The sequence below is a fragment of the Cariama cristata genome, unplaced genomic scaffold (assembly GCF_000690535.1).
Source record: "Cariama cristata isolate BGI_N322 unplaced genomic scaffold, ASM69053v1 scaffold2065, whole genome shotgun sequence".
NCBI lineage: Eukaryota > Metazoa > Chordata > Aves > Cariamiformes > Cariamidae > Cariama > Cariama cristata.
The window spans coordinates 1,261-28,563 of NW_009617903.1; the positions used below are offsets into that span (position 1 = coordinate 1,261).

Below are 27,303 nucleotides of genomic sequence, written 5' to 3' on the forward strand. Positions count from 1 at the left end.
CCCGCCTTTCGTCCCTACCGTGATTGGGCCATCCTTTAGACGGCCTCTCCCTGCTCCACTCTTGATTGGGCATTTCTTCGGGCAATCTTTCACCCTTCGGCGTCTCGATTGGCTGCGTGAGGGAGGTAAGGCGGGCTTCTTCCTCACGGCGCCCGCTGGCTTCCGCGGAGTGCGAGGCCGGGAGCTCGCTGTGAGTGTCCCCGCGGGTTATAGCCGCCCGTGGCCGGGCCCGCTGCCCGCCCTGATGGAGCTCTCCTGCCAAACGCTGAGAACCACCTACCAGGCGAGGGAAGCGGTAAGAACCGGCAGGCCGCGCGTCCCCGTTGCTATGGAAACCGCGGGCGGCAGTTCTGCGCATGCGCGGGGGAGGGCAGTCGGTGGTGTCATGGCGGCCGAGAAGGGGCCGGAGGGGCATGGGGAGGGCCGGGCCTGGAGGCCCTCAGGGTCATCGGCGTGACGGCACTGCTGGCTCTTCTTAATGGTGGGGGTCTCCCACGGCCCTCCCTTTTCGTTTCCCTTCCCTTTGTAGGAGGGAAGTGCTTGTTCTGTCCGCTCCTCAGGGTAGGGCAGGCCTCCTTGGCTCCACACAGACCCCACCCCGCGGAAAGGGACCAAGTGCTTCTTCCTTCCTTCTTCACCTCCTTTTTCCGTAAGTCAGGGCTGTTACAGTCCCACTGTGCCTCCGTCCCACGGATCTGTTGAGCTCCAAGAAGCCAAGAAGCAGCAGGATTTTGTTAAATTTCTGAACCTGTTCTTTTGCTTCCATCTGCTGGTCAAATTCAACTGGAGTAAAATAAGACTGCAGGGCTGCACTGCCCAGAAAGGACAGGATTGCTCACAAAAAAGTAGTTTTGGGAGGGGTTCTGAAACTGAGTTTTAGCTTATGTCAACCTCTTAGATGAGTAGATTATATATTTATGTAGGAATAGAAGCCTCCACCACAGTCTCTTTCTAAAGAGCCCTAAAGTGGATTCAGATCCCAGCCACTGAGAATGGTGCCCTAAGGTGTGGTATTGAAACTGATTCCAAGAAATTAAACATCGAATTTAGCAGTGATTCAGCATTCTTTATTAGCAGCGCTGGATGCACGGGGGATCCTTCCACCTAGCGTGCATCCCGTCCTTGTGTTAGTTACAGGCTTATATTTTTAGTTTTTATACATATTCATAAGACTTCCAAGAGATGATTAACATATTAACAATTTTCCCAGAACTCATTATCATAGGCAACTCCCATTTCCGTATGTCCATTTTAGTCCTTTTGGGGGTCTTCAGAGACATCTGGTGGTCTTTTACTTCTTCCACTCTTCTTCATCACCATGTCCTTTTGCTGAACTTTTAGCTCTCATCTTCCTTTTTCTTGATTGACAGCAGTCTCAGGTCCTGTTCTCCTAACAAGGTCCTTGGTAATGATTTAAGAGTTCCTGCCTTGAAGTGCAGTCCCTGATAATGAGTCCTTGATTTAAGGGTCCTGTTATCACTTTTATGCCAGATGTGGTCATGCACTGGTACCGAGTTACACACTACTACATACCATTGTAACAGGCTTGTGTTTCTAAGATTAACTCTCTAGTTCCCTTATTATCAAAACGGTGTTAATGTGAAGAAGGAATGTAGGAGAAAAAAGGGTCTGATTTGTAACCTCACCAATGGGGTCCTGGTCCCAAGGATGGTTTTGACTACTAAATGCAGAAACACTTGTGGGAATAGGACCTGGAGCTCAGGAACTCTTCCCCGTGCACTGTACCACTGAGTTTGGGTTGGTTTGCTTTGTAAGCTGACTTCTCCATAGCCTTTTGGCAGGATGGATGTGAAGATCAGAGTTTATATTTTAGGGACAGAGTAAAAAGAGAGTTGTTCGTATTCTGCAGAGGGGCAGAAGTTTGGAGTCTACTTTTTTTTTAAGGCAGTGGGTGACTAAGGAACAACCTGAAGCTTCCAAAAGGATTTTTTGATTCTTGCTCTAAGGCTCTTAAATTCTGTGGAGGGAGCCTAGATTCTGGTATTCCAATGCAGTATTTAAAAGTTAGGCTGCTACACCTTTAATTTGTAGCACTAAATAATTGCTGGAATTCCTAATTCCCCACTCCTGTCCTTCTCTGTATTGCATTTTCCCATTAATCTGTTTTGTAAAATGGAAATTATTATTTTCTAGCAATTTTGGGAAAAAGTGTTAAAAAAGTAAATTCCAATGAAAATATATTTTCCTATATGCATTACAATTCTATGGCTGTTCACATCTACCCAGTGTAGTCTTACAATCAAACAAATTTGTTTTGTGAGGCATTTCACTGATTTTAATTGTTAAATATTTCCTATATTTGTTCTGTAAGTCACTCTTGACAAGCAACATTATTGTAAACTGCAGTAGAACTTTGCAAATTGGTACAAGTGAGTGGAAGAGTTAATGCTTATTAATTAATTTGTAAATTCAGCATCCTTAATTTGTATTGTTTAATAATGCGTGATACTTTGTGTCCATTTTTATTCATAATATGGATCACTTCAAATTAGTGAAGTCTTGGCAGTGTAAAACCTGGCTTCAGCAATGTTCCTGTTAAAAGAGGGAGATAATAGTGGTCTGTGAATGGCTCTCAGCATCAGAACATGAATTAATCCAAGATGCCACGTAACTGTTGCAATGAGGGGAGAGATCAGATTTCTATTTTCAGTGCACCAAACTCAAATGGTAAAATGTCTTTAGATTTTAAATGTAACACCTCTGGGATGCATCCTGCTGTTATTACTAGGACAGCCATAACTTCTGTGGTAAGCATGCTCTATGTCTTTAATTATGAAAGCTATTTGTAATCCTTCCTGAGAAACTTTGCCAACTCTATTGTTTGCAGCAGGCTTGTATAATTTAGAAGAGAGAAGAGAGTAAAGAAGCGCCTTTTCTTTGTACTGGGAAATTCTATTTAATGGCAGCCAAGTTACACGTTGTTTAAAACTCACCATTTCCCTTCTCTGCTTGTGTTTCTCAAAAAATACTGTCAGCAAGCCAAACAATAATTGAACATCAGCCTTCTAAAAAGCCTGGCAAGGCTGCAAATATAACATACAAAGGGTCTGGGGAGAGGGAAAGCTGTGGGGATACAGGGTGGTGGAGGGAGGAGGAAAACTGAGCAAGTCCATCATGCCTCAGCTACTCTCCTTGTCATGGCCCATGGTGCCAGCTTGATCTTGAGGAACCCCATACTTGGCAGCCCTCCTGGGATCCCAAAGGAAAAAGAGGGAAGGGACGCTGCATGTGTATCACGGTAAAATCTTTCCCTGTGTGATTACAGAGCTAACCGCTCGCCTCTTTGTCTGTATTCCTGATCACGAATCCCTCTGAACTCATCTTATTGACTGCCTCAATTGAATGTACAAGGGCACAGTATTAGAAAAGTATAGTTATTATTTCCAAGCTTCTCAGACCCTAACTTACTCTGTGAATTTTTTCTTCATGCTATCGAATATATTCGTGCAGAAATATAGGGTCAAATGAAAATGAAACACGGGGTTAAATTAATCTTTTAGTAGGTCCATTAATTTGATGGAATTACACAAGAGACTAGGTTGATTTATAATGTAAATGCATTTTAGTAAAAGGTAAGGAAATGACTAAATGAACAATTGCATTTAAAGATGCATGACTTTAATAGAGTTTAATTTTAAGCGGCTCAAAGAAAGGAATATGTACCACTCTTGTTAAACTAGAAATAAATAAAATACACTATAAGTGCTGGAGCTAATTAGTTAAGTGCTCAACTATTTAGTTTTTAAAACAAGATCATGCTTAAGTGCCTTAAGCTTTTATTAATTGCATGAACCCCAAAATCCCCTATAGTAGTTGAAAATTTAATTACATACATTTTTTGTTCTTTTAAGAATGGAAGCTTATTAAACTTTAAACATTTAAACATCTATTGAAATACCAGTGGCTATAAACAACATGCAATTCTAAATACTAATTAAACAGGAAGGCTAAATCGCTATAAAGCTAAACTGAATTTTAAGTAACTTTGCACTCGTAAGTACTCCTATTTTTTTCACGCTGTGTAAGATTTACTATTTCCCCTCTAAGCACAGCAGAAGTCCTGGGCAGCGTTAGGATCTGTCTGTACTGTGGCAGGCAGTGGATGTATTTTATGGATGTATTTGCAGGGGGGGTCAGTCCCTAGAGAATAAACTGGAGTTCAGGAGGGGAGACCAGCATGGGCAGAGAGTTGTTTAAGTGGACAGCTAAAGCTGCTGGTGGCACCGACACATGCAGAGGTTCTTCTACCTCTTGGAAAGAGTACGTGGTAAAATAAGAGTGGTGAAAGGCAGGGAGACGTGGCTTTGTGGGACTGGTCAAGAAAGCACTGATCTGTGCACCACTGACTCACAAGATTTATGATTTGGTAACAGTTACATGTTGAAAGGTCCTTAATTTTTGTTTTGTAGAAACTTCACAGAACTAGGATCAGAGATTTTGATATCTCTCTTCTGTTTTTTCATATTCAACCTAATGCAAGTCAGTTGATCAGCTGATTAATGGCTTAATTTTCTTCGGACACACGTCCGACTTCTCAGAATTAACAATTGCTGTTTGCATTCTTATTAACACAAGATAAAAAGAGAATGAACCTGTCGGTCTTAACTGTCTTATGATTTTTAGACAGGGCTTTTTTTTGATGTAAAGGTTCGCTTTTGCCTCTGCTTGGTCAACACAACAAGAAGAACATTACTATGTTAGGGCTGAAGTGGGTTTCTCATAGGTAGACACAATGTTATCCTGTATCCAAAGCAAGTCTATACCTAGAATATTTGAGATGCTTCCCATCTCTGTATCGCTGTTTATACTAGAACTTAAAATGCCTTTAGGGATAGCAGAAGTAACCTGGTGAGATGAACAGTGGCAGAAGACATACCAGAATACAAATTCTTTTCAAGGAAAGTCCCAAAGCATGGATTGTGAGCCCTATCACTTCATCGGACAGATACAATTCCTCTCTCATCAGAGTATTATTGTAAATACTCAAACATGAAACACTTGATGTGTTTGTCTTCTGCAGCAACGGCTGTGTTTTCATGCTGTGTTTTAAATATTCAGAGGTAGCTGTGATCTTGCCCTTTGATATGTGGGCAAACACAACAGTTAATTTTCCTCAGCATAAAACAGCAGGAGTGGTTGCATTTAGAAGAAGGTACAGATGGGACTCTCAGCAAGTGATGACTCCACGTTTCTTCTTGTACCTCCAACCCTGTTTCAGAAGATTCAGATCACCCAGAAGAAATGGTAAAAGATTGACGATTCAAAATCTGTTTTCCAAACACCAGCACCTCAAAACAAGAACAAGGAAAAGATCCTTTCATCCCAAGGCGTCAATGTTTTCTCTTTGCTCATGACAGTTCTCCAAATTGGGTTCATTTTATGTTACAGCCTCTCTCAGGAACTGATCTACTTCATTCATTGCGCCAGGGGAGGTTCAGGTTGGACATTAGGAAGAACTTCTTCACTGTAAGAGTCGTTAGGCATTGGAACGGGCTCCCCAGGGAGGTGGTGGAGTCACCATCCCTGGAGGTGTTCAAAAAACATTTAGATGTGGCGCTTCGAGACATGGTTTAGTGGGTTTAGCGGGCATGGTGGCATCAGGTATACAGTTGGACTTGATGATCTTTGAGGTCTCTTCCAACCATAGTGATTCTATGATTCAAGAGTTACTGATCTACCAAACATTAACACAGCACTCTTCTTCCCTAAAATAGTTTAGAAAAATCATCTCTGTATCACCACTGAAGGACAAACAGTATTGTAGCTTCCTTACGGACTCAGAGAGAGAATGACCGCGTAACTTTATCAAGGTAGTAAAGGCTGGAAGCGGGGTATGGTTTTTTTCCCTTTTCCCCAGCCAATTTGATTCTTCTCTCTAGAAAACCAGAGTGAAGGTCCTACCAATCTCTTTTGTTAATATGTGAAATACAAATACACTTTCACCCCACAAGAAACGTTGTTAAAAGCAACCCCCAGCCCTTTCTGAGTTGTATCACTAGATGGCCCCACGTCTGAAGCAAACATCCCAGAAAATACCTGCTATACTGGGAGACCTTTTGCCTGCTCTACCCAGGACTTTTTACAGATTGGCAAACACAAGGAGAGGTATTAGTTTTAAAATAAAACAATAGCTGATTGTGCTATCTCCTGTGTTTAAATTAGCAGCAGAATGCTATATTTTATCCACTGCTGTGTACGGAGCAGAGGGAGCTGCTTGTCTAATCTGACAAAGGCAAGGCACGCTAAAGAAGTTAAGTTGGTTTTGCAGTACGTTGCACCACCCAAAAGCACCTTTGCTTATAGGAATAAATGATTCTCCAGTATCCACAGTTTATCAGAACGACGCTTCCTTCCAAGGGACCGGGAAGGATAAGGTAATTGTCTTTCCGCGTGGATATACCTTTTACGCATCTTGTGGGATTTAAAACCATAAACCTTGGGCAATCGTAGTTCTTTGACTTGTTTGTGTGCCAGGCATTGGCAGAGAGCAGCAGAAATCATTGCTACAGATGCTGAGGGTCTGTTTCCAGTATGAAGAGGACAAAGATTTGTGGGTTTGTCACCTGGAGGTTCCTAATATTTGGGCAAGGCTTTTTCTTGGGGATGGATGCAGGCACTGTTTGATTTGGGTAGAAGGGAAGAAGGTGGGGAGAAACTGAGAGTAGATGTAGGAGTCCGTGTATGCATTACCGTGCAACGTGATCAGGAATATATATGTGTTATGCAAGCCACGGAAACTACTGCTCTTTCTTCATCCACTGAATAAGTGCCACTCTTTCATGCTCGCACTGGCCTCTCATAAGTAATCATAAAATGATAGAATAGCTCAAGTTGGAAGGGACCCATAAGGATCATCAAGTCCAACTCCCAATGCTGAACGCCAGCATCCTAAAAGAGAAAGGAAATAATTTATTTGCCTAAATATGAGTTTGGCCATACCTGCTTTTCCTGTAGTCCCAGCTTCAGATCCCAACAAGGCAGACTAAAGTCGATATACTGATTTTTGGAGCTTTTCTCGTAGCAACTTCTGTTATGACCCTAGAATCTCAGAATTTCTCTGCAGACACTCAGCATATATGGCATGTTTCATCAGAGTAAGGCTTTGTTCCAGTATCTTACAAGATTTCTGTTTCCAGTGCCCCTTTTGCTGTACTTGATATGGCACTTCATGCTCCCCCAGATGTAGCTTCGCTGAATGAAAGCAAAGATGTTTTTATGCTGCCTTGTTTTTATCGCATAATCATTTGTGAAGGACTTTGGGTTCTCCAATCCGTGTGAAGAAACCCATGGGACTGACTCTATATTGAAATTTCTGCATGTTGGGACCTGACTTTGGTCACCCCTGTGTTAAAATTGGGCAAATTGGATGTTATCCCAAATTACTAATTCTTCAAGTGCTCTGTGTTTCACTTGTGTTTATATATCAAGTGCCAACAGTGTTACAGCTCGTCTTTGTAGCGTAGTCATGCAGATCCCAGATCTGTTCTCCATCCCTCCTTCTCCAAGCGCTCAGAAAATGGGTTTCTAGTTGCAAGGGAAGGACACAGCCACGCTGGAGCACGAGGTTTCCTTGTACAGCCCTTGGAGACACCATGCATGAGGTTTCCAAGAGTCCTACCCTGAAATTTGCAGCAGCCTGAACATATTGGAGATCCATAATCATAGTAAGGGAAGTAAGTTATTTTTTTTTCAACCTCAAAGTAATTTTCTCTTCTCTAGGAAAAGGTTTCTACCCATCTAGTAGCCCTGATAATGTGTAAGAAAAATTACATTGAAAACCACTTTCCTTGTGTTTATTAACAGTGAGTTGTTTTACAGTTCTTACATGCTGTTGTCTTAATTTGTTTGTTTCCACAGGCTACATTTAGATGCTGTTTACAGCAATAAAGAGAATATTACATTTGATCTAGAGTTCTGTCTTAATTCACAGGATGAGATGCGAACAGAAGCTCGTCGAAAAAATCTCCTCATTCTAATTTTGCATTATTTAATGGAGGAAGGGTAAGGGTTTTTTTTAAACAATAGTGCTCTACATTTGTGGGTTTGTGTGTGTTTGACCTGCCATAATGTGTCTTTCTCTGTTGAGTGGATGGACAGCAGGGCCCTTTGGTTTGATGTGAGAAAGAGGTAAACTGCTATTAAGTATCTTGGCAGTTTACTTTGCTAAATTGTTTTGTTTTCTGGAACAAAAATGTCCTATATAGTTTAAAAATACTTTAGAGCAATCACCAAAGAGTTTTCAAATAGAATTTACTCTTTTATAATAAATAGAGTTGTGAACAGTATATACCGTATACTTACTAATACTGTTGTTTACTTTTTCTGTGAAAGATAATGACTCTCAGTTTTTTGATCTTTGTTTTCTTGAAATTACCAGGTATGTTGATGCTGCAAATGCTTTGGAACAAGAGACAAAATTAAGCTTACGTGGCTTTGAAGTTTGTGACAACATTGATCTTGAGACAATTTTGATGGAATATGAAAGCTATTACTTTGTAAAATTTCAGAAGTATCCTAAAATTACCAAAAAAGTCCTGGACACTGGTATGTAGCTGTGTTCCAAAAAGAAAGCTTTTGTGTCCGAAGCCTAAAATGTGTATTTGCCTGATATGCTCACTGCCCTTCTTGTGTATGTCAGCGTTTAATGTTTGAACTCTTTTACAGTTACAGAGCTATAGTTCTAGCACATAGGACGTAAGAATTGAGAGACAGGGCTTTGAGCCCTTCTGCTCTTCCTCCTCTCTTTATGTAGAGGAACAAGAAGGTGATATTTTTCTGTCTTTTAAAAACTGCTTTGATATTGGAAAATGCCATGTGAGCACAAAGGATTATGGCAGAGATATATTCACTTTCTTCTTATGGGAAGAGAATAGTAAGTCTGTTCTATTTTGGATTTAATTTTGAAATTAAAATAAAACACTCAAATGAAATGTTATAACTTAGCTCATCCAAGCTAGGGCTTAAAAGTTTATCACCACTAGTCTCATTAACCATGTATTTTGCGCATTTTCACATACTAAAGGTAATGTGCCCAACAAGTAATACATTTATTTGCTCCAAAGGACTTAAAGTCTGAGGTACAAATGAATGATACAGAATAAGGCAAATCAGAACATCAGCATTCTGTTATGACCCTGAGAGCCTGAATGGGTTTTGTACTTGAGCGCAAAATGTAACTTATAGAAGCCATAAGAATAACTGTATAAGAATCGGTTATGAAGAGCTTGAAAGGTACAGAGAACACCAACGTCTCTACCTAATTTGTCTTCTAAGAAAAATATAATCATCAGAGAAGGGGATGATTGGCCAGGGAACATCTCTTGTCATTGTTTCATATGGCTGCCAGCAACTTTGCAATCACAGATAAATGAAACATTGTATAAATAAAATAAATTTACCTGTATAGGTGAAATGATTTTGAAAGGTACTAAAGGTACTAGTCATCATTACATTCACGGTGATGTAGAAGATCAGTACTAGCTGGAAGCAAACATTATCTGCATGAAAAGGAGATTTATGTCTAGAACCTATTGATTGGTGTTAATACAAAGAGGAACAACCTTGCAGGAGAAAACCAAAGGGATTTGTTAGGAATCAAGAAGGCAAACGTATCACAAAGCATTTGTCACATCATACTTATTTTTAGTCAAACTGAGTGGTAGCCAAAGCTCGATCTATGATCCAAATGAAAGAACAATTCCTAAAAAGCCACTCTTAGACACTTACAAGTTCTCAGTACCCATTTTTTGGTCAGTAAAGCTACTCAGACATGGGTTACTCTGCCATTACCCAAGCTCAGAATTACAACTATGCTGGCAGGGATTCATCCTACCTTTTCCCTGAAGCGTAAGCAGCCTGCTCTCCTGCATGTAGTTTGTGACCTGCCTTAAATTGCGTCCATGGTCAGATCATGGTACACACAGGCTGAACAAAATGATCAGCGTGGTGCTCCTCCTTACTAAATTCTTTGCAATGCTCTCAGCAAGTCCTACAGAACCAACTTGGTTATTTCCAGGTTGAATTGCAGTTTGCAGGATTACAAGTTTCATGCATGGGCTCTGCTGCCTGTAAGTACACTGCGTTCCCAAGCTCTTTTGGTGAAACAGCTGTTTGGGAAGGATTTTTTTACGTAAGTGTATGAGAATCTGAGTGGAAGAGCATTGTACAGAGAAGACTGATAGGAGATTTATTTTGGAACAACTAGGTGCATGCTAGTATGATACAAACCCTTGGCTTTATGAGTTTACATCTGGGCTTTGTAAGTTTGACATTTTGTGAAAAAATAGCTTTTATTTGACAGAAGTTGTTTCAAATTATGTAGGTGCAAAAAATAACATGGTTTGATAACCACCATTGCAATATTTGTGCTGGCTTGATACGTTGAACATGATAAAATCACTATGAAGAGGAGTAAGGCAAATTCTTATTTCCCAGTTCAGCAATGAAAAAAAAATTATTAGCATTAAATAAGCATTCTGTGTGATATATTAAATTAGTTTATTGTACTTAATCTAATTTCTGGTAGTATCCATTCTACTGTGAAAATGATACTAGTTTTGAAATGTAAGCAAAGAAACCAAAGACTGAATGACCCTCAAACTTAACAAGTCTGAAGTCAAACTGCTCTCTCCAATATGTTTGTTTTCAAAACATTATTGCAAGCTTATATTTCTTATAATCATGCTGTTCCTGTTTATGCATTGTTATTTCCAAGGTCATTAATATGTGCTCAAAAATATTTTTGAAGAGGGGGGGAAAATCAAGTTGCCCTTTCTTATATCCATAATTATTTTTCATTTTAATATTAATTTTGCCACAGCGGAAAATAAACAACAGCTGAGAACTGGGGGAAGACCAAGAAGGTAAGAGAAATGCATGGAGTTTTTTTCTGGGCAGAAAATTTTCCTATAAAAGCAATACGCACTGTGGTTAAAATAATGTTGTGATGCCATAGGAATACTAGAGCCTAGAGTCACACTGCTGACGGCGTGGTGTGTTTTTCTGTATCTTTTAGAGGAAAATAGAGACTTCTTTCCCAAACAGAGATGCAGACAATTTACAAAGTTTCTGCAGTGTAGCGAAGGTAGGGTGACGTGTTTGAAAGCAGTAGGCATTGAACTTTGCTGTGATTGAAACTGATGCCTTAACTTCAGTGGGAACAAAGTTAGCCCAAAACTGCTTTATTTGAAAACTCTGCCTTTTAATCTTTCGGTATTTTGAAAGAAAAAAGAAGTTGTGAAATTGTTCCAAGATATTATTTTTTTTAATTCTAGGGCAGCAAGCTGTTCTCGGAATCTCCCAAGGCTCAAACATCAGACAGTGCAACGACCATTGTCAAAAACTTCACCCAGGAGTACAACAGAATTTAAATCATGCACCGAGGAGAGCCCCAAACAGGTTTAAGTGTCTTTTATCTTGGTAGCATTACCATTGAAATTAATGTGATTTTATTGTGAAAGGCAAGAGGCAGCAAGAGGATGTGAGTTTCACAATTAATAATTCTGTAATTAATAGATTTTACTAATTATGTAATTTAAGGATTATAGATGCAAGACTTCAGGAGAATATGCTTTCTGGCTATGAGTTGAGGAGCAAGTCAGAGGCAAAAATTAGAGGAAAAAGAGTCATATAATCCAGCCTATATTGAAAGCAAGGTGACTTTTCCCGTTAATACCAGTAGATTCAGCCTTTAGTGCCCGAAAGCAAGACAACCAAACCAAGCAGAAAGTCTGGTGTTAGTTGTAAGCATCTTCACAGTGCATAAGGTGTTTGAGATTGGGGGAGTAATTTGGCTCTGTAATTTTCAGTTTTATGAGTCTCATTTTAAGAATGCTGTGAAAACTACTTTATTAACATCCCTTACAGAGGATGGAGCAGGAACAGCAGGTTGGTGGGCAAGCACCGTGTCTGTTACAGCTTTTGAGGAACTGGGTGAAGGACAACCTTTTTTTTTTTTTTTTAAGTCCTTGTCTATATTCCTGCTTAGGGAGAAATTCATCTCTGACCAGTTCTCACCCTTTAAAAGAACCACCAAAACATTAGCTTTTGGATTTTACAGCATAACTGCTGTGAAGTGATGTCAAAGTAACTTATACTCCTAAAATGGCTCCTTATTTCTGAGTTAACATGCTGTGCCTTATACTTGCCTGTCGTTTCCACTGTTCATAAGTGTTTCTTCTCATAGCTATGTAAAATGCAGATTTCTGCAACTTAAAATGGAAGCTCTGTGCATGAAATAACTTGAATACTGAGCTCCAGAGCCATGGCTTTCACCATTGCTGTCACCAGTTCAATGAAGTCTAACTAAATGTCCAACGGTGTTTGACAAATATGGGATTAGTCTTGCAACTTCCATGTAATGATACAGTTTATCAGGCACGTATGACGAGGTGGGATGATACCTAAAATGGAATATCTGCAACTCATCTACTTGGCCACATGTGTTTTAAAATTGATTTTTCTTTAGAGTAATGACAGCGCAGTTACGCTGGAGCAATCTGACTTTGGCTTGAGCATCTCAGCAATCAGCAAAACCGGAGGAGACAGCGCTCACCCAAGAAGGGTTGGTGGAAACCTAGTATGTGATTTATGCTAGAAATATGTATGTAGAAAAAGCACATTGAAGTTTTTCACAAATATCAAATGCGAGCTTTTTGTGTATTTTTATATAAAATGTTCCTGTATAATTAGCTGAAGGGTCAATTTTATGATTTGGGCAGTAATTCTTTGCATAGGAGGCTCTGCAGTTAAATTGGTGTAATGACTGAAATGTGCCTTCTTTTCTCATTGCTACCAGAGATTATATGGTCAGTTTTTGCCATATTTAGGACTATATGTGCAGTAAGGAAACTCACTGCAGTAATGGCAAGCAAAATTTGGCCCAATGCAATTTTCACAGTAGAGCTACCATCATTGTAAAGCCTATCACAACATTATTTTTTTCCTTTAGGGGCAAGTAATTGACTTCCATGGGATGATTCAGGATGCTGTCAAAGTATCATCAAATGGAATAGCCTTGAACAGCCTTAACTGTGATCCAGATCCATCAGTAAGTGTTTCTGTTCATATCTCCATCCAATCAATATGAACATCAGTTTTACATAACCAGGAACAAAATAAAACACCACGACGACGTTGGCTTTGTTCCCAAGTGCTAAAAAAGGGCTTAGATTTCTGAGTGGTGTATTTCCTTCTTGAATGGACAGTCATACTTAATACTGGTCTAATTTGTTGATAGTTGTTTACTCTTTGAACATGAAAGTAGGCAACAAATACGAATGATATCTTACAATTCACGAAAAAGAAATTTGCAGAAACCTGCAGAACTTCTGAGGGTGAAATTCTGGTTGCTTTGAATTGAGGATGTTATTTAGCATTCACCTTGGCTGAAACAAGAACAGTGTTTAGATGGTCGAGAGAAATTTTCAGTAATCGCACCTTGACACGAGCTATAGCTTCTCAGACAGTGCATCCAACTTAGGTGGTGCCAGTCTGCCTGGCAACTGCTACGCTTGAAGAGACTTTCAAAACGGAGAATGTGACAATGCGGTGACCCATAGTTAACATTTTTCACTCTTAATCTAGGTAAGGCATGTTTAGGACTACACGTGCAATAAGAGAGCTGCTCATTTTAATGTTAATTCAGGATTAGAATCTGTCAGATGAAAAGATGAGTTACTGCAAATGTGGCTTACTTCAAAATCTTTATTATTATCCATATTTTTACGGCTTTAAAAGTTGATATCATTATGATGTATCAGCTTTTTTGAAACTATTTCATAGTTCGTCTGTTTAAAAATAATGAAGTCTGACAAGAACTTATGTTTGTCTTTTTTAGGAACGATTATTGAAACCCCTTAGTGCTTTTATTGGCATGACCGGTGAGATGAGAGAACTTGCAATGGTTGTAAGCAAAGTAAGATTGGATCTCCACTTCGGTTGTATAGAGATCTTGGTTATCTTTGTTATCTAAGAATGCCGTTTGTTTCTTTTTACAGTCTCTGATAGTGCTTATTCTTGAATGTGCAAGCTATTTTCCTTATTATGCGACTCCCAACAAGTCATTTCTTTACATGTAACGATGTTTCTGTCTTATACACAATGGGAGGAAGTAATTAAGACCGTTCCTTTCTAATGGGGAGCATGTAATCTAATCATGCTGTACCCTGGAGACCGTCGTAGCTTTTCCCTTTGTTCTTATTGCTACAGAAAATGTACAATACTTCACTGAAAAGAGAGATTTAAATACATTAGCTACTACCAACTATTATCTAATGGTGGGGAAAACCTTGATTCAACTCTGTGGGTGCAGTTTCCATTCAAGGCATTGGGCTGTATTCAGCGTGGATGGTGTGTATCACAGCAATATCCCGATTCTGAATGTATCTACTAGATGCCACGTACCAGAATTATTAAACCCTGATATTCCCATGTTGTTTATAATACTGGTCCTGTGCCTTGCTTTGTGCTGCCTGCATGATCTGGATTCCTTGTCTTTTCTCACTTGGTGCAGTTGAGAGATGCTTTGCAAGCAGTGCCCTTCCCTCATCCCAGCACAGGAGCAGCATCAATAATAATACACTGTATCCCAGGGCAGACTGGGGATTCTTCCAGGATGGGCAGTTTGGCGCCTGGAAGGAATCCCAACATTGTCAGCACCATTTCATTTCATTTGTTGGGCAAGGTACAGTCTAGAAAAGAGGCCCTGGGCTACTGGGGATCAGTGGCTACAAAGCAGGTGAACGTTTTGCATGCATCCCCTCCCAAACCACACGAGGCACTTGTCCAAAAGGCTTCATAGTATCACAATATTTGGTAGTGTTGTGACTCATTCTGGATATAAGCATCAGAAATGGTATCAGCTGTTGCTCCCACATACTTAAAATCAGCTGTTTAAAAAGATTTTTGCTGACTGATTTTTTTTATAGCTGTGTATGGCCCAAATTCTCACTCTGCAAGTTTTGCATTTGTGATTTAGTAGAACTCAAGTCTAAGAAGTTTCCAACCTTAAAGTAAGAAAATTCTCATTCATTTCAATTTCTCTCTGGCTTTTAATTCATAGTAAACCTTTAAAATAGTGTGGTTCTTCCTGCTACTTTAGCAAAAAGCAATAGGATTGCTTTAACCTTCGTTATGGTATGTTTTTTAAATTGTGCTGGTATGTTCCTAGTTGCTATGGTAATCAACACTGTGTAAATCAATAAAAATAAATAGCATGTGGTATCTATTTCACAACACAATCTAATTTAATTTGGAAACAGTTATGGAAGTCTCTACTTAGTATCATAAATCTGATTCATCTTAATTTGCTGTTAATAGAAAGGGAAAGTGTAATCTACTCTATATAAATAATTTTTCTAATTGTATTAAATCTAATTTTCCCCTCGGATGTAAGCACATAATTTTTTTTCAGTCTCTGGGGACTGCCTGTTTTTGTTAGAGAGCAGAATTTATCCCAAGTATTTGTATTGAGGTTATGATATTTTCTGCAGAACAATTAGTCTCTGGAACGCAAAGCCACAAAATATTACTAAGGCAAATAGAAAGATTCATAGAAGATTCGGAAAGTTTGATGAATTAAATGAAATTAATTTAGTGAGTGCTTCAGGGCATACGCTAATTACCGACTATCTTTTGATAGAGGCTTAGGGGAAAATTTTTGTCCTGTTACAGAGTTTCTCACAGCTTGTGTAGTGTGGAGTAAATAGCAATTTTTCACTGTTACTTACAACATAAGTAATAACATAAGCAGTAGGTGCAGCCATAAATTTACTGAGCATCAAGTTTAAAACAAACAAAAGTATTTTCACATTACACATGATTAAACTGTGGAAGTCATTACTACAGGATAAGCACGTTGAAAAAAGAGGTAAGGGAAATTCACTGGAGAATGAATGTCAAAGGGTGTTTGAGCTCAAAGACTAAAATGTAATATTAATTATCGAAGTCCTTCGGTTGCTGATTTTGATGAATGTAAATATGAACCAACATGTCACTCCTATTGCTTATACTTTTTTTTTTTTTTAAACAACCAGTACTTACCAGCATCAGAGACAAAATATTAGGGTTGATGAACCTTCATATGGTCATAGCTCTTCATATGTTGGTTGGTTACTAAAACCAACTAATAAAAACCAGATCTGAGAAACAGATCTGCTCAGCATATACATTTGGCAGTGTATATGCTCTTAGGGAAACTAGGGGCTTGAGGGGAAGCAAGGCACAAGGTAGCAGCTCTGTAGAAATGATTGCTGTGTATGCTTTCCTCTTGGGAGGTCCCTAGTACTTAGGGTTAAATAACACAGTTTGTATCACTGAATAACACTCTTATTTTATAACTGAGTCGATTCTTTTCTTTTGCCAGAGGTCATTATCCTAGTGCAGAAGTTGTTTCCTAACAGGATGCGATGTATGTTGCAGGACATTTATCTCCATAATCCAAACGTGAAGTGGGATGATATTATTGGACTGGATGCAGCGAAAAGGCTAGTCAAGGAAGCAGTTGTTTATCCCATAAGGGTAAGGTGCTAAATAGTTTTGAGAAAACCAGTGTTGGGCTCGTTAGCCTTGTAATTACAGCGGTGGTTTAGAGTTCTCACTATTTCTGTGCTTTTGTAGGCAGTTCATGTTAGAACTATTCCTCCTCCTGTTTCATCTCACAGTGGCATACGCATTCTCCTATAGGAAAATGGCCTTTCAATATTAAAATTCTGTGTTAAGTCCTATTCTTTGGCACCTTTGGAAATGTAAGAGGTGATGGATTTGACCTATATTAATTCAATGACTTACCGAAGAGAATATCAAACCAATTGCATTTGAGGAATTCACTTAAAACAGATTTCAAATGGTAAATACAGTATTTTTCTCAGTACTCAGATCATTTATGTTATATTGTTTTGGAGGGTTTTTATCTCACTCCCTTCAAATTTCTTAGGTTTCCTGAATGCATTGGGAGCAGTGACGGTAGGGGTTAGAATCCCTTGCATTTTGTTATGGATGATACATTTTTAATCCCTGAATTACTTTTCTATTTCCACAGTACCCACAGCTGTTTACTGGCATTCTGTCTCCTTGGAAAGGATTATTGCTGTATGGACCACCAGGTATGGAGAGCTTTATACTATATCTGTTAGTTTATCACTGCTTCTGGTTTTGTCCCATGGATAAATCATTGATGCTAATTAGATCAAATGGGTTAATAAAGAACATGTTCTGTAATGTGAAAGAAAAGGAGACAATGTTGGATGATGACGTCTGTCTTTGACATTCAAACCCATCCATTTGCCTTCTCACAACCCTTGACTATTTCTACACCTGAATCTTCCAAAAACTTCCACTAACCATTCAGAGGAGTGAGAACTCGTATCACTGTTTTTACTCAGCTTGGACCATATTAATCAAGTTTGGCTTGACCAGATGTTATGAAATGTGAATAAATCGGGTATGGACTCACCTTCTTATGGAAAATGTCCTTTCTTTCTTCTGCGTTTAGGGGTTGTTTTGGAAATGGTGTGGAAGCTTTGTCCTCTGCTGTGCTCGCTGGGTGTTTTCCTTGTCAGCACGGCTTCGCTACTCCCTCTCCTCCTCTTTGACACAAGCACCATGAGTGTGGCTGGGAGGGGACAGAGGGCACAAGTACCACATGAGTCAGGTTGCAAAGGCTGCAGTAAACTCCATTTGTTCCTGTGAATGTTCAGATGTACTTGCAACAGAAGACATCTCACCATTTCAGCATGTAGTACTTCAGAATTTGGGGAATGCATTTGCAGTGCTGTATTACCTGAGTTTCTCCAGTCAATCCTGGAAGGGCTGCAAAATGATCCGAGGGCTGGAGCACCTCTGCTGTGAGGACAGGCTGAGAGAGTTGGGGTTGTTCAGCCTGGAGAAGAGAAGGCTCCGGGCAGACCTTAGAGCAGCCCTCCAGTACCTAAAGGGGCCGACAAGAAAGCTGGGGCGGGACTTTTGACAAGGGCATGGAGTGATGGGACAAGGGGCAATGGCTTTAAACTGGAAGAGGGGAGATTCAGACTAGACACAAGGAAGAAATGTTTCACGATGAGGGTGGTGAGGCACTGGCAGAGGTTGCCCAGAGCGGTGGTAGATGCCCCATCCGTGGAAACCTTCCAGGTCAGGTTGGTCAGGGCTCCGAGCAACCTGATGGAGTTGAAGATGTCCCTGCTGATGGCAGGGGGGTTGGACTGGATGGCCTTTAGAGGTCCCTTCCAACCCAAACCAGTCTGTGATTCTATGACTTTTTCTATTTTACTGGTTTTATCTGACTGGTAGTAGGATGAGGGGAATTATTCAAACATCTGCGTTGTATTTCTTTAGCGAGTGAATTTCTTCAACACTGTTGTTTGTAGGTACTGGAAAAACTTTGCTTGCTAAGGCTGTTGCCACAGAATGCAATACAACCTTTTTCAACATATCAGCATCCACTATTGTCAGCAAATGGAGGGGTGATTCAGAAAAACTTGTCCGGGTAAGAATTCTTATCTCATTCGTTATGCTTTAACAAACATCAGGTTCCCACTTAAAGAACTGGAGTTTAACACAGATCTGGAAAGTGAGTATTCCTCTGATACTCGTAATCTTTCCTGTCTTGGACAAAACATGTGACTGTGTTCATACCTAGTTCTTAAAATGGGAATAGCATCACTTCTGCAGGAGTCTCACAATGGATTCTTGCTATGGAATGTTAGTTCTGTAATGTAAGATGAAGCAGGTGTTCTGAAGGCAGCAAAGATTTTTGACTCCCTGAATAAGAGACAGGCAAGCAGAGTTCCTAACTAAAGTAGCGGTTGCTTAGTGGCCCCTTCAAAGCGCTTCACATCCTTTGTGCGAGGGTTGGCTCCTAAACTCCCTACAAAATGTTATTTAAATTCCTAAATTCCCTCTTATTCTTAGTCTTCAGGGCACAGAATTGTCAAAGAGTTCCTTTGTCACAAAGACCTTACAGTCAAACGCAGGTGTAATGCTGTTCTAAAGAAGATAGTTTGATGGTAAATGGGAACATGTATTTTTGCATATAGTCTAGCAGGTAACATGCATGGCTCAACTGTGGTACAAAAAAATTCAAGGATTCAGATGTAGCATCCTTGCCGTAAGATGCCCATCCTAATCTCTCCATAAAGTCCACCATTTCAGTCTTTTAGCCTTTCTTTACGCTCATCTCTTAGGCTACACTTCAGATAGACACAGAGCTCTTGAAAATGAATAATCATAACAGGTTATGCTCGGCAAATGGCGTTACAAGCATTGTTAATCTCTCGAAATTTAGGCAACGTCTTCAACGTAATTATTCTTCGTGTGTCCTTTATCCTTTGAAATGGCACATTTTTCTTCTGACATTCACCTCCTATGTTACTGATCCTTTTGACATCTGTCTCAGTAGCTTTCTAGAAGTTTCCCTTCTGGCAGGAGTAAGGATGGGACGTTCTGGTTTTTTGACACCATCAGCCAAAAGGTTTTTGTGAACATGCTGCAGCATTTGTAATAATATTGAATTTGTGGCATTTTACCCTTAGTTGATTTTTCGGCAGAATCCAAAAATGAAATAAGACTGTGGGTCAGGACAGCTCTAAAAAAAGTATTGTGTGAATTTATATCCTAAAATCACATGAGGTAGGAGTTTTTTGAAGTTCTGTGAAGTATATGTGGGTTTTGTGGTCATTTGGAGTCATGTACAGTCATCCTGTTTTCCTCAGTTCTCAGCGGTATTGGTGTGATCTTATATTTTAGATTTGTAGTAAAATTGTAGACCGGTCACGGACTACTTGTGACTCTGGGCAAATAATTTAAACCCTGTGCTTCATATCCAAAGCGTGGAAGATAATGTATATCTTTTTTAATTTGTTTTTTTTAAGTGTTCAGATTAAAAAGTGCTGGATTAATATATATTGCTAGTGATACTTATTTAAAAAGTCAAAGAACACTTCACTGAAGAAGAACCAACAGTATGTTCTTACTGCTAATATAAGCCTCTCCACATTTACAGAAAAATAGATGAGACTCCTTTCTCCAGACTCAGATTTTTTGTGTCAGCTTAATATCCCATTTGTTAATCTTGATTGTTCAAGCAGTTTATGATTGTTTTCACCAGGAAAAACAAAAGAACTGCTTGGTTCTTATCAAGAGAATCAGTCCATTTTCTTTCATTACGGTTCAGCTGACTTGTAATTTTTATTTTTTTTCCCCTCAAATCCTTATTTAAAAAACCTACAAATGGAACAACAACGAGAGACGGATGTTTAATCTCTGATAACAATTCAGGAGTTCCCAGAATGCTCTGATGGATCATTTTCTTCTATCCCATTATTTGCAGGGTGGGTACTCTGATAGGATTTAGCCCAAAAGATTTACATATAAAGACAGGATTACGAGGCTGTGTTCTTTATATCTCCTTTACAAACCTTTTGGAATTTGAGAGGATTCAGGAACCCTCAGCCTACCCAGAGGTTTTTCCCAGCAGATATCCCTTCTTGTCCTACAAGTTTGGAATGTGGATACTATTCTTTATCTTCTGTGTCAGTGGCCCTTAATGCCTTTTTGTGTTAGTTTATCTTTTCTTTCACATTTACTCTTCTCTCTAAACAGGTGTTATTTGAGCTTGCCCGGTACCATGCTCCTTCCACAATTTTCTTGGATGAGCTGGAGTCAGTTATGAGTCAAAGAGGCACTGCTTCTGGGTAACTGATGAGACCACTTCCTATAGCTTTAGGAGAATCTATGTCCTCCTTTTTACTGCATCTTTTCAACAGTGTGTTTGTGTTCAGGTGCTGACCAATCTTTAATCATAGAGCGTATCTGTTAAGAGACAAATTTTAGCTAAACTAAAGCCTAAGGCTACTTTATAAACTTCAACAGGAGCATGATTTGGCCCCTGAAAGACTTCTCTTTTAAATTTTATGGACATTATAATTACTTGAAGTGATAACGGTAATATTCTTGACTTTTTACGAAGCAATTTTTCTTTTGGTCTGTTGTCAACTTTAGGAGCATTGCAGTGTGTTATTGTCAAGATTCCTATCGGCTCTGAAAGTACCGCTTCACGGAAGCGTTGCATACGCTGTGGGGATTTAAAGAGAGGGACGTAGTGGTCTTTTCATTCACAGTAGATGCGATCAGTAGAGAAGCAAGCGTGAAAGACAGGTTCTGTGAAAATCAGCAAGGGCCTATGGGTCCAGCAAAACTGTGAGAAGGAGAGAGGTCCAAGAGTGTATAACCAGTGGTGCTGTACTTTAAAACAAGGGATTTGAAGTGGAAATAAAGGCGGTGGGGGGTGAAAATGGATGACTTGTTAGAGGAAAGTAAGTAGCAGCTGATTTTGTGACACTTTGGACAGGCTTAGGCATAGCAGGGTAAGATGAAGCGTGCACAGTGGAATGGCTTTTTCATTAATAGGACAAATTTTGGTGGCATTGTCAAGACTTCCAGATGCAGGAATGTTATTATTGTCAGCCATGGTGTAGCCAGTTTATAGTTAAAAACAGATTGAAAAGGTTAGGGATGGGGTAGAAGCAGGAGAAATATAAAAATATTGTTATAACTATTAGGAGCCCATTATAGTGGATTTTATGGACTGTAAATTATAAGCACACCAAATTGAATACACCATATTGTAAAGATACAACTTGTAATAATTGTTGGTTAATAGCTATAAATTATGGGCCAAATTTTGCGTTCATATATACTTTGAAAAGCTGTCATTAACATAATTGGATTATATATTTTAATAAGGATTTTTATCTAAGATTATGTAGTTATTTTCACACATTAAATATTAACTTGGCACCCGTGTGTGGGTGCCTTTTGCAGAAATAAGCCATTAAACCTGAATTGTAGCTCTCACCATCTAAAGCCCTGACGTTTTCTCTGGGTTTGATCCAGGAGTTTACGAGAACTCCACATCTGGGACCAAGAGGTTCAAACTGGTTTCCTGCAAAATTGGTTACCTGGATCAAGGCCAGAATTCTTGGCACTTTGCTTAAGTTCCCGTTCTCTTTTTGAGGAAGGATGTTTTCTGTGTGGTCTCGGCCCCATTTTTAAATTCTTTTGAATACGGCATATTTTTCCGTTTGCTTTTGATAGAACGTTTTGCAAAATATTGGATCCAGTAGTAGGTGTATCTTCTTGTGGCCACTTAACATTTGCTCACAGAAAAATGCCAGTAGTTGCCCTGAATAGGTAGGTGTGTTAGATATTTAATAGCAACTATCGCATCATAAAAATTCTCTTACATAGATCAATCAATGCCTTAGCTGTTTTGCAGTAAACGTCAACGCTGCGTGGAGATTAATATGAAAATATTAAAAAAAATTTAAAAAATATTTTCTTTGGATTCAATATATAATAGTGAATTCTCCTCACTTTAATGCACTGAAAATAGTCCATTTAAGTAATCATTAGAAAGCTTGATTTTAATGCTTAGATGTTAGCTAATGGAGCTTAATCATGCTTTGAACTGGGGCAAAACTGTGACAAGGGCTCAGTTGCTGTGAATGACGCTGTATAAATAAAGATGATTACTTTAATGCACTGAGCAAATAATATTTCTCTGAATCTTGGTAGTGGTGAACATGAAGGAAGTCGGCGGATGAAAACAGAATTACTGGTGCAGATGGATGGCTTGGCCCGATCTGATGATCTTGTGTTTGTTTTAGCAGCTTCCAATCTGCCATGGTAAGAGATCCAGAGAGTACATTTTGAATACATTTGCATGAGCGTCTAAGCACAGATAAAGATTTTATTTAGACTTTTGCAGAAAAAGCCTTGATATTTGGTTAAAGCATTTAAAGATTAATTTGGAGCTTTTACTTTTAAACTCTACAATTCTTGCTATTTGTGTCACATGAGAATAATCCATAATAAAGTCAACATATGCTGGTCCTACCAGCTGCTAATATTTAAAATGGAGTATTTGATTTTATAGGCAAGTTATTTACTATGTTTAAGCTAAGAAGGGTTTCAGCCTGGAACTGTAAGGTGCTTAAAACCTCTAGGGCTTAGAAGGATACTCCATAAATAGGAATGTTGGGGTTTATTGGTATCAAATGTGACTTTGAAAAGTTGAGGCACAAAATTCTTCAGTTTCTTTAACATCATTTAGAATAGAAGAATAAACGGTTTAAGACTGGAACTAGGGGACTTCATCAGGTTGGTTCTCAGAATGGGCAGGACATGTATTTAGAGGAAGACAGACGGGAGAGGATGAGGTAGGGAGGTAATGTTTGTAGTGTAACAACCGAGGGTGCTCGGGGGAGACCAACAGACAGCAGAAAATGGCCACCTCACGTGCTGTCTTTTAACAGCACCTCCCATGGCCACTGTCGGAGCCAGCATGTTGATCTGGCTCGATCATTCATTTGAACTAGTGTAGTATATCTTTTTCTTTCATACAAAACATTAATACATTATATATTAGTAATACAAAACATTAATAATGTAAATAGTACATGAGGAAGACAACAGCTGTTGGTTAAGCACAGCAATTTTTAACAGTCTGATTTGTAGCTCACTAATCATTTTCCAGTGTAGAATCATAGAATCACGGAATGGTTTGGGTTGGAAGGGACCTTAAAGACCACCCAGTTCCAACCCCCTGCCATGGGCAGGGACACCTTCCACCAGACCAGGTTGCTCACAGCCCCATCCAACCTGCCCTTGAACACTTCCAGGGATGGGGCAGCCACAGCTTCTCCAGGCAACCTCTACCAGGGCCTCACCACCCTCACCGGGAAGAATTTTGTCCTTATATCTCATCTAAACCTTCTCTCTTCCAGTTTAAAGCCATTGCCCCTTGTCCTATCACTCCATGCCCTTGTAAAAAGTCAACAAGAAGCCAACAAGAAGTCAACAAGAAGCCAACACCTGTACAGGGAATTGAAGTACATTGATGATGGGCTCGTTTTTGAAGTTAGTTCTCATAGGTCTGGAACTAGTCTGTGGATTTCTGCCTGCCCCAAGATTCCCCCTGTTCCTGGGCTACCGATCCGTGAAATCTTCAGTGGAAGATTGTTATTTTCCTGCAGAGAAATCTGTGTGTTGAAAGTAGAGAGGGGAAACCTCAGCAAAGTAAACTGTGGGAATTACCTATTTGGTGAGACACAGTCTTGGATGCAGATGTCTGCAAAAAAGATGAGTTAGGCATAAGAAGGGGTTTTTTTTCCTTCTTTTCCCTGAAGGATACATGAAGCAGAGAATTACAAGGTGTCTGCTGGGGCCAGACTGTCAGAATGGCTAACGTTTTTGCAGTCTGCTGATTATTGTAGCACTTTCTTGATATCCACGTCCCTAAAGGCATGCAGAGCTAAGTGGGCCTATTCACCTCTTGCATGTAGAGGTGGTCAAGCTAGGAGTCTGAAAAGGAGAGGACAGCAGTCCTGTTTCCAGGGAACTTCAAACCATGGTCTGGGAAACGTTTGGTGGAGCCCAATAGCAGGTGTTGCCAGGAATGACCTTGTGCGAGCAGCGGCTCAGCAGCATTTCAGGTGGCGATACTTGAGATTGGACTGAAAGACACATCGTTCATTGACGTGACGCTCGTCTAGCTCTGCAGTGACAGCCACGGAGCAGGGCATCCAAAACCAACTGGCAGCAAGAGAGGGCTCTGCACCCACAAACCCGCCAGCTTCGTTCCTGGATTGTTTTTCATGATTAGTGATTTTTGGCTGATTCTCCTGAGGTTGCCATAGAGGAGACGTGTTGGAAAAGCCTCTCTGTGTGACTGGAGAGCTCTGGACTGTGATCAGGAGGCTGTTGCTGGCCGTAGGGAGTATCCGAGTCTGAATGACACAGTGCGTGTAGCCACAGCTGCTTGCTTTTGAGTACTTATAAAAAAAACCCTCAACTCCTAGTGCCTATTTTATTTTGTATAACGTACAAATGCATTTCTCAGTTGTGACACACCACCTAATGTTCTCTCGCAAAGTTTGTGGTAACGCTTTATTCCTCTCCTCAGCGGACCACCTTTTTGGCAGGCCTGGCTGAAAGGCCGAGGGAACAGGCAAAGAGAAATTAAACAACAGAAGTGATGCTGATGCCTCAGAATTGAGGCTCAAAGGGAATATTTTCAATCAGTCCCATTTGGCCTATAAGCCTGCCCCATTTCAAAACGTGCTGCTGCTGAGAAACCGGAGTCCTTCAGAGAAGCAGGAGGATGTGGGTCCCCAAGTCTCCATGGCTCTGTGGATGGCTCTGTGGATGGCTCTGACCTCGACTATTTCCTGCATGATGAACAAAGGGGTGTTTTACCCCAGTCCATCATCTTCCGTGAACTTTGCGGGCAGTGTCTGCATCACATAATTTTGGCATCTAAGGCAGAAGGCAAGGTTTCCCCTGTTATGAGACAGTCAACGGCAGAACAGCAGATGCAGCAATTCAAAGCGATTGAGAGACCCACAGGTCTCTCAGTGCTGTTTTAACATCTTCATCGATGACTTGGACGATGGGACAGAGCGCAGCCTCAGCAAGTTTGCAGATAATACAAAACTGGGAGGAGTAGTTGATAGACCAGAGGGTTGTGCTGCCATTCAGAGGGACCTCGACAGGTTGGAGGAATGAACCCACAGGAACGTCATGAAAGCTCAAGGGTGGGTGACCAAACAGTGGCACGGGTTGCTCAGGGAAGTTATGGAGTCTCCATCCTTGGAGATGCTCAAAACCAGAGCAACCTGCTCTGGCTGACCCTGATTTGAGCAGGAGGTTGGACTAAATGATCTCCAAGAGATGCCTTCCAACCTCAGCTGTTCTGTGATGCTGTAAATCAAAGCAGGGGCCTAATCTAGGTACTGTGAGAGTAATTCAAAGTATTTCTCTCTTCTGAATGTAAGTCTAAGAGGAGTGGTCTTCTAAGTTAGGCACAGAGGCACAGTTACTGCCTAAAAACATGCAGTGCGTTACCCTCCAGTATCCCTCATTAAAATTAGATAAATTAAAATAAATACCTAAGAACTCACTTGACAATTACACAGTTATTCTTCTCTGATGTAAAGGCTGGAGTTTCTGTCCGTCATGGGGAGAGATCCAGCCCACCTCCTTCTACAAGCCTGACTTTCCTCTCTACATTTTCTTTCCTAATGCAAAACTTTATATTTCCCATACAGTCAAGGAAGGATGCTTCAGAAAGCCACCAGGCAGACATCTTACCTGCTGAAATTCAAGTGCCAAAGTGGCAACTTATTCCATCTCCCTCTTTCTATGGCCTGCCCAGGACTTGCAGGCTCTCTAACTAGGAGAACGGCTGTGTGGGCACCTAAAATTTACGTAGAAATTAGATGTACAAGTTAGGCTGGTTCCTACTCTGGCCCAACAGTGTGAGTACAAAGCCATCGCTGGCTTTTATAGCCATAATAGCGGAGTCTGTGTGTCGGTTTGGGGGATTTATGCCTTGGACAAACTCATGAATTTAAATCAGTACAAAATCCACCCCATTTTGTTGTTACAGTATCTACATGAAAGGAACTGAGCCGAATTTGATTTAATTATCTTCCAGTTGTGTAAGAAAATGCTGAAAAATTAATAGCTACTCTGTGAACGGTTAAATTTGAAAGAGAATTAATACATTAATAATCTTTATGGTTTGTTAGTAATACATGATAAATGTTTACGTTATTGTAGCATCATTACCCTGTTAGCAAGAGAAACTCTGAGCGGTGCATTGCACCTTTCCGTGGTCTCTTAAATTATCCTGTGAGTAGCTAAGCTTCCCATGTAATGCTGCAGCATGGCAGTATTAAAAAGGATCAGGTGTCTTTACAGGATCCGTGTCTTTCTACTCTCGCACACTGGTTTGAAAGGAAAAATTGGGTATTTGAAACCCACTGGGGAAGAGTTCAGAGATAGCAGCTGGCCTGAAGGTCACCGTGGGGCTGGTGCACCGTGGATCTAGGGATCTTGGAGATGTGTTAATGTAAGCGTGAGGCTGATCTCTCTCTGCTTCTGCGGAAAGAAATTCCTGCTTGTGTCTTGTTATGTTGTCTCTGCCTTACGCAACTGATAAAGTCTTTCTGGGAAGTCATGCAAACATTACAGAATACAGTTTGGAGTGGTTTACACATTTGATTTTGGATCATTCTGCAATTCTGAAGTGCTGATTTCTGCAAAATTGCTTCTTTGAAACATCAAAAATGACACAGCTTTTTTTTAAGCTAGATCCAAAATGACAAGATGTCTGTTTTGGGGGGAACTGCTCCCACAGAAAGCTGGCCATCTGTGTTGGTACAAGGGTTGCAGCTGAGACGTTGCAAAAAGCCAGATCTCGCTTTTGAAAGTTTTATACCTGAG

General features: G+C 40.2%; 1 protein-coding gene across 1 annotated transcript in view; it reads left to right on the plus strand.

Moving 5' to 3' along the window:
* The first annotated feature begins 244 nt into the window (after window positions 1–244).
* KATNAL2 (katanin p60 subunit A-like 2) overlaps window positions 245–27,303 on the plus strand; it is a 32,798-nt gene continuing 5,739 nt past the window's right edge. The window contains exons 1-13 of the mRNA XM_009700653.1: window positions 245–295; window positions 7,952–8,022; window positions 8,399–8,565; window positions 10,841–10,883; window positions 11,295–11,418; window positions 12,488–12,583; window positions 12,971–13,069; window positions 13,859–13,936; window positions 16,441–16,539; window positions 17,060–17,123; window positions 18,384–18,502; window positions 20,617–20,708; window positions 22,591–22,701. Of these exons, the coding sequence (XP_009698955.1) occupies window positions 245–295; window positions 7,952–8,022; window positions 8,399–8,565; window positions 10,841–10,883; window positions 11,295–11,418; window positions 12,488–12,583; window positions 12,971–13,069; window positions 13,859–13,936; window positions 16,441–16,539; window positions 17,060–17,123; window positions 18,384–18,502; window positions 20,617–20,708; window positions 22,591–22,701 (1,214 nt within the window). The remainder of the gene's footprint in view (window positions 296–7,951; window positions 8,023–8,398; window positions 8,566–10,840; window positions 10,884–11,294; window positions 11,419–12,487; window positions 12,584–12,970; window positions 13,070–13,858; window positions 13,937–16,440; window positions 16,540–17,059; window positions 17,124–18,383; window positions 18,503–20,616; window positions 20,709–22,590; window positions 22,702–27,303) is intronic.